We start from the raw sequence: 7,765 nt of genomic DNA, 5'->3' as shown, positions 1-7,765 counted from the left end.
CCTTCACCTCCTCCCTTTTGAATTCCCCTTCACCCTTCACACTTCCCACTAAATAAACCCATCTACAAACTTAACTCAAACTAACAACTTCAAGTTATAAAAATCTTATCACATCATCTCCTACATGCATCAAAAGCACATGAAAACTCTATACCATTTCTCATACAAGCTATTCTCCTAGCCTAGCCTAGCGTAGTCTAGCCATTGTACATCATTCTTCATCCATCTAAACTCAACTAATCTCTCTTGTCTCCCTCATTTTATCTCACCAATTTTCCTTTCGCTTAAACTTCTTCATTATAATCATATAATTAATCTCATCTGATGTTATTCCCAACCCTAGTGTACGCCAGCGAAGCCATTCATTTGTTCATCCATTCATGCCATTCCTTTTTCACACCCTAGCTCCAATTGAAATAACCATTCCCAAGCGATGCAATGAAATGTCAAAGCGAGTAGAATATAAAGGAAAAGAAAAATATATCCCAAAAATATCCCGAATCAATTCCACAAACATATTCTTTCCAGCAAAATACATATAATAATTCCGATAGAAAAAAATAGCTCAAAAGATCAAGCCAAATACCGGTATGTTGGAATATTAGCGTCTTCAATTCTTTCCAGATATTCTCTTTCAATAAGACTTTCTATTCTTCGTTTCATCATGTTGATATTTGGCTGGAAGCGTTGTGAAAGTTGAGAGATGACTTCGGCGACAAGTTGTTGATGAGGACATTCCTTACGTGCCCTATTATTCTTACTTAGTATAGAGCATCATCTCATAATTAGCAAATGAAAACTTACTTCATAATTCGCACAATGACCGTGTCCATGACACTTCCTCTATGCTCATCATTTCTTTCCTCGGTTTGTCTTCTCTCATCAGCTCCTTCAACCTTGCTTGATTGTCCACCTATTGGTTGAACTTTAATCTTGACAGTTTTGCTGACGAAAGAACTATTCAATGTGAAGGTATCGCCCATTTTAGGTAATTCGTTAGGTTTCCCAGGTTTCTTAAGAAGAACTCGAGATTTTAGTGGACCAGAAAGTTGCATAAGAGCACGCGGTAAGTCTTTATCGGTAATATTCAAACGTTGTTGTATTTCTTCATACAACAATTCTTGTCCATCCTGTAAATCATTGAAAAGCATCAAAATGATCATGCCATGAGTATTGACATTCAACTCGTACTTCCGCTCCCTACCCTTCGCCCCTGTCTCACCTGGAATAGCTGGAAAATTACAACGAATATCAGCATTACCTAGATTTCCTAACCAGGTTAACATTCGGCCATTGCGATCTTTGAGGTAAAATGCTTTGAAAGAATCTTGTAACTTTTGCAATTGAGGAGGCCAATTGCAAGATTGTCGAGGACCTTCCTCTTGCGATGGAATACCACCAATGATTTCCGTAGGCCAACAATTCGTAGAGAGAACAATAGCAGACAACTCGATTTGGTTCTTATCTTTATCTCCGAGATTATTGATGTGATTGCGATAATTAGAACTAAGTTCTTCAGACATTGTAATGTCCTTAAACATGCCCTCCAGTTTTGTCGTAAACGAATTGCCAATTTCTAGTTTCATCCTTGAAATCATTTGCTTCTCGACATCGGTACTTTCCGACTTGTTGAGTAGTAAACGTTTCGCAAGATGTTTTTTGTAATATCTCTCAAACATGTCTTTATCCTGAATATATCGGAGTAAAGTAGTGGCCTTATCCAGAACTTCATCAATTTCAAGTTCGGTTTTGCCCTTGATTCCACGCTTGAGGTTGTCATCGATGAACAGGGAGACGAATTCGGAACATCGATCAAAGAGATTAATGAAATCGGAAAAGCTTTTGGTGATAGCTGTTTGTAGGATGAGATCTTCCATAAAGCACGTCCTCCACATATTGTCAAACTTATCCTTCAATCGTAAAACCTCATCAACCCACTTGATGGCTGCAAGAGTTTGCTTCGCAGCCGCATTCATTGGTTTGACCTTCTTCTTCGAACCTTCCGCATCCTCCTCTTCTGCTTCAGCTTTGTTATCTTCTGCTGCCACAGAACCACCGAAATCACCATTAGAGATGATTTTGTTGATTTCCAACCCTAGCTGTACCACACGAGCTTGTAGTGCAACCTTCAGTGGATCTCTGCTTGGATCTATGCGACTAATGAGTTGATATAAAATGGCCAAATCATCAAATCGATCATTTTCAATCATTGCTTGCAATCCACTTCCCTCCATCGCAAGAAACTCATTCAGATGACTGCTGATCAATTCTTGCTCGACAACTTTATGAATTTTCTTGATTGTGAAACTTGAAATAGTCGTGTCACACCGATCACTCTCCTCATCTAGGCGCCTTTTCGTTTGACGTAACCAAGTACTTGCAGGAGAATCCCTCAACAATGTTTGACATTCGGCTTGGTAAAACTTCCTGCTAGCTACCAAAAATGCTGGTTCAAAGACAGTAAGATATAGCTTGTCACTCTCGTTCTCCTCGTCGGTTTCGTAGAGACCTTCTAGCATGTAGATAACAGAACGGATCAAATGTCTATTGATGACATCTCCTTCTCTTTCCATTCCAATTTGGTCTAATATAACCGAATTTAGAATATCGAAAGTGATGATGCTTGAGTTTTCTAACAGTGGTGAACGAAGAATATGATCTCGAAAGAGGCCCATGGAAGTGATGTAAATGGAAGCCTTACGATTGTCGCTACAATAGACACGATCCATATACATGAGTACATCTGCTGTCATACTCATACAAACATTATGATCCGTCCATGAAGCTTTCAATCCTTCCAGAAATTGCTCGCCGGTAAGTCTCCGTTCGTTTGCCGCGGTTCCAGAAACACCACCGGTAGCCACATTAACCAAGTTTGTAGTAATAAGTTTCCTAATAGCCGGCATCACTTTTCCTGCAAACCATTGTTCCTCGAAAACTTTGACCCTATCATAAAGTAGATCCCCTTCTTTCTTCATAACGATTTTGTAAGATGCTCGATAGAGTTGTTCGAAAGAGAGTGTTCCGGCATTCTTTTCGTGAATCTCTTGGAGGGCATTTTGTAAAATATCCCACTGAATCTCGAATTCATTTTGTGCTCCCGCGCGTCCGAAAGCCTATTGTAAAGGAACATAAAAAAGTCAGCCGAGAACGAAGAAAGGGTCAGATATGTTTGCGATTGAAGGAAAAATGCTGCAGGGCGGACTACCACCTGACTTGGTTTCAAGGCATGCGCAATCGCAGAATCAAATAACTGTGCTTGAGGAGGAGTCATCTTTGATTACTCGATGCTGCACTTTGTACAAATGAAGCTTTGAAATTTTATGTGGATGTATTTGTGGATGTACTAGGTATTATCGTTCACAAAAAAGAGCATATGAAATATTGAAGTAAAAAGGAAGTGAATTACATACCCTCCGAGGCGCACGAATCCTCGCTCTACCACGCCCTGAAATCATCTTCGAGAATATTCAGCTTCCTCTTGAGTGTTTCAGTCCCCCGAGGTAAAAGAATCCTTATGCTGAATCTCCAGTAGTGAGAATAAATCGAAGTTCCCTCGATATTGTATGGCGCGGCGCGGGGTTAGATAAGATCTAGGCTTCGACAATTGCCATGTAATTCTGTCAAGGCGGATAATAACCAAATGAGGTAGAAGAAATTTAATACGTTGTAGAAAATCTGAGAGAATGTGCTTGACTGTAAGAACATAAGAAACAAGAAAATGAGTTCTTAAGAAGGCAAAACAATGAACGAACAAGTTCTTGAAGGTTCAAATTCGAGACTGTGAATAGTTTCGGATTCGGATTAACTACTGCCGTACTTGATGGCCCTAGGTTTAGTTTAGTCACCCATAGTATTCTGTCACTAGTCCTTGATAGTAAAGGCGGCGAATGAAATCTGAAGCTGTATATCGGGTATATAAAAATCATCTCAAAGAATATTATGGGATTTATACTGTTCTAGAAATTTATTATAAATGTAACAATAGCTGTATTGCTGTAAATGCCAAAAGGCTTTGAAAATACTGATAAATTAGTTATAATACAATAAACCTCTCAGCTCTTCTAACTACATTTCATTTCTACTAGTACTGTACTAGTAACCTACTCCATTTTTCTAGCTCTTCCATAGCCTTACACTTACACTTCGTCATTTCCGGCAGAATCATGAACAATAAAAGGCGGTGAAAAACAACTTTACCAAATTCTGAAGCCTTCCCCAAACTTCCACTCCATCAAGAACTTTTACTCAAAACCGCTTTTCTCGCAACTCATCCAACCAGTTCCCCAATCCTCTTGAAACAAGTCTCTACGAGCACACGAAGCTTCCGCGATTCCAAATCTCCAACCAAATCCCTCTATTCCCATCCAATCAAGAATCACGACCAGCCTCAAAAACACAACAAACCTCACAATGTCTCTCAAAATCTCTCCCTTCTCAGCCTTTCGCACTCTATCTCTCTCACGCCACACAACTTGTAAGGCAGGCCCTCGAATCTGCGCATCAAAACCAACACAAACACTCTTCCCATCCCACAGCACACAACCCAGCACCCGCGCCTACGCCACCAAACCCCTCACCTCCCCCCCCTCCTCTCCCTCTCCCACTCCACCCCGCGCCCCCCAACCCTCCTACGACTTAACCTTCACCTGTACACCCTGCTCAGCGCGCAGTACACACCGCATATCAAAACAAGGCTATCATTCCGGCTCTGTACTCATCACCTGTCCCTCGTGTAAAAACCGTCATGTAATATCAGATCATCTAGGTATCTTTGGTGATCGCAAGTTAACGATTGAGGATTTGATGAGGGAACAGGGGATGCTTGTTAAGAAGGGGACGTTGAGTGAGGATGGGAATTTGGAGTTTTGGAATGATGGGACGAGGACGGAGAGGAAGAAGGATAATGATGGCATGGGGAGGGGAAAAGAGGGAGAAGGGAATGCGGGGATTGGAGGGCCGGCGAATTAGGAGATACTGGGGATTGTAGGGTAGTGGGGAGGTTTATTGGATGCTTGTGATCCAGATATGGACTGGAAATCTCGAGACCTACTGGCAAATATCCATCGCAGGAGCCACTGTAAATAACCAACGACTAGACGAAACCCTCAAAGGCAACCTCAACGAAAAACCAACATCGGAAAAACATCCCGAAATACCACACAACCACAACCAACAACCTCAAACCTAGCAAGACGAAGTCTTTGTACAAAACTTCAAGCATCATGAATTGAACCATATGAGAGAAGTTCAGGAATGTATGATACCATACACATAAAGTCCGTATAGAGCACGACTCCAACAAAACAGAGACAAATTTCTCTTCCCTCACAAATTCATCTCTAATCTACCTGTATTGAATCGTCCGAAAGATGTGGGAAATATGTATTTATAAAATGATAAAATAGATCCGAAGCTCTATTCTATATCAATACCTACTAGTTACTAGAAGACAAGACACATGCCGTAGGAAAGAGAATGACTCGGGAATGTAATCTTACGATTGAAATGCCATGTACAAATAAATAACATGTCCACGGCATGATGAACAATGACATAAATTCTGCTCTGAAGCACTAAAACACTCAAACATATACTAAATAATTACTAGTATTCTTCTATTCTACTCTCCAATGCCAAACTATCAATCCTTTCCTTCATAAAAGATACAATTTTCCTACCCATCAACTCCCCTTCTCACCCATAACACCCCCAATACACAAAGCCCATCCCATCCCATCCCATCAACACAACACAGCACAATTCACCCAAAACCCTACCAAACATTCCTCTTCTTACTATATTCCGCACCCCTTTCCTTCCTTCTCTCCTTCTTCCTCTCCCCCTTCCTCCTCTTCTCCTCCCCAAACCTCTCTGGCTGACTAACGGCCGCAATCTTCCTCTTTCCACTCCGCATAGCCCTCCTCTCCTTAACAACCTCTCTAACCTTCAACAACGCATCGGAATACTCCTGAGTGCCTACTCTCTTCTTCAGCGTCTCGAGTAATTCTTCACTGGATGTCTTGAGCGCTTCGTAATTACTGCGGAAGAGATCATCGGTGGAATAAGGCATTGGGATCGAGGGATCCGTCAAATTATGTAGAGGAAGGATGATGGTGCGGAGGGATGGAATTAGGGATTCTGGTTCGAGTTTACTGCTGAGGATTTGGAGGAGTTGGAGTGCCGAGGTTTTGGGGACTAAGGCGGATGCTCGAGGTGGTGAAGTTTCTCTTCTTAATATGAATGATAAGCGTCCGAAAAGATATTGTAGAGCTGTGTTTTGAACAACTTCTTCCTCATCCTCAGCCTCAGCCTCAGCTTCCAAATCTTCCTCTTCGGCGTCGGCTTTTTGAGATGATTTCCATTTCAGATTATTGGAACCGGCGCAGCGACCAAGGAAGATGAGATTCTTGACAATTTCCTCTGCGAGTAATTCGGTAAGTCCGGGTGTTTTATACATTCCAACTATGCGGCGAATGAAATCAGAAATGTCATCGCCAGTGAGTTTGATGCCACGGGATCCCTTAAGAGGCAAACCTTCGAGGCCAGCTTCAGCATTAGTTCTTGCATAGTCTGCAAAGTATGTACTGATAAGCCTTGCTGAGGATAATTTAACCCATGCATGAGGGTATGATAAGCATACTCGTACAGCTGACCATAAAGCTGATGTCTTAGAAGAGAAGAGTGTATCGGGAAATTTCTGACACATCGTCGCAGTAAGTTGGAGGGCTGCATAGATTAACTCCCAATCTGCTTCATGATCGCTTGCTGTTTCAATGGTCTGAGAAACAGATGCGAGTAGGATTTTGACATCTGTATCTTCCACTTCGGATTGAGAATTATAGTAGAATCCATACGTTTGTAAGGCCAACCTAACAACTGAAGTATTCTCGGTTTGCTTGATCCATGATCGAAGGAGAGTGAGGAAAGTCGTCATACGTTCCTGGTCAGCTCTCTTGAAGATTTCCTTGAGAACTTCTCCCGCTGCCATGCGGCATTTCTCACTGTCATCATTTGCAAGAACAAAAATCAATGGCACAAAACATGTCGCAGAAACTTCTTGAACAAAGTCATGCGAAGACTTCGACAAAAGTAGGTGAATGACTTCCAGTATGGACAATCTTCCACCTTCCCTATCGTACTTCAAATTTGCAACGATGAATGCCAATTGCTTTGTCCATCGACTCTTTTTCTGCGGGAAATCTCTAAGAAACTGGAAATATGCACCACGTGCCAAGTCTCTAGTATCTTTGTCGTCATTTGTTACCATCACTGTACCGACGTAGTCAAGAATATCGTATACTGCTGCAGTCTCGACCTTGGAGTCCAACACGGCTCTTAAGAAATTAAATGTAACATGGCGTCGCTCTGGCTCTGTCATATCATCCTTCATTCTCTCTAGGATATCATCAACTGATCTATCCTTAACAGGAACATCTCTACGGTCTCTCAGAACAGCCGAAATTAATTTTAGAGCAGCTTGAGCAATATCCGAGGTGGTCGAAGAAGATCCAGATATACATTTGATAGCTTCAGCTGTGGCGACTCGGTAAAGATTTGTCCCATCACCGTCAACTTTCAGTGGTACCTTGACAATTGTACTAAGCAGTTTGAAAGTCGCAACTTTGATTTCCTCCTCTCCTTGATCGACTGCATCACCAATGATTGGGATGAAGCCTGCGAGATTACTGGGTGTTCGGAGACTATCGTGCTTCTTGAGAACGGACCTCATAACGTCAAAGGCAAATCTGACAAGCTTATAGGT

General features: G+C 41.8%; 3 protein-coding genes across 3 annotated transcripts; 1 reads left to right on the top strand and 2 right to left on the bottom strand.

The window, feature by feature from the left end:
* Window positions 1–573: 573 nt before the first annotated feature.
* Window positions 574–3,458, bottom strand: SS1G_13261 (hypothetical protein; the record flags this gene model as incomplete). Its single annotated transcript, XM_001585695.1, has 3 exons — window positions 574–748; window positions 805–3,116; window positions 3,414–3,458. The coding sequence occupies 3 exons, from the start codon at window positions 3,456–3,458 to the stop codon at window positions 574–576; spliced, it is 2,532 nt and encodes an 843-aa protein (XP_001585745.1).
* A 955-nt stretch (window positions 3,459–4,413) lies between these two features.
* Window positions 4,414–4,971, top strand: SS1G_13260 (hypothetical protein; the record flags this gene model as incomplete). Its single annotated transcript, XM_001585694.1, has 1 exon — window positions 4,414–4,971. The coding sequence occupies one exon, from the start codon at window positions 4,414–4,416 to the stop codon at window positions 4,969–4,971; it is 558 nt and encodes a 185-aa protein (XP_001585744.1).
* Window positions 4,972–5,776: 805 nt separating this feature from the next.
* Window positions 5,777–7,732, bottom strand: SS1G_13259 (hypothetical protein; the record flags this gene model as incomplete). The annotated part of the gene is made up of 1 exon (XM_001585693.1): window positions 5,777–7,732. The coding sequence occupies one exon, from the start codon at window positions 7,730–7,732 to the stop codon at window positions 5,777–5,779; it is 1,956 nt and encodes a 651-aa protein (XP_001585743.1).
* Between the last annotated feature and the right edge of the window lie 33 nt (window positions 7,733–7,765).

This window comes from Sclerotinia sclerotiorum, genomic scaffold (genome assembly GCF_000146945.2).
Source record: "Sclerotinia sclerotiorum 1980 UF-70 scaffold_24 genomic scaffold, whole genome shotgun sequence".
Classification (NCBI taxonomy): Eukaryota; Fungi; Ascomycota; class Leotiomycetes; order Helotiales; family Sclerotiniaceae; genus Sclerotinia; species Sclerotinia sclerotiorum.
The sequence above is the reverse complement of the archived record's forward strand: the minus strand, read 5'-3'. Positions and strand labels throughout refer to the sequence as shown.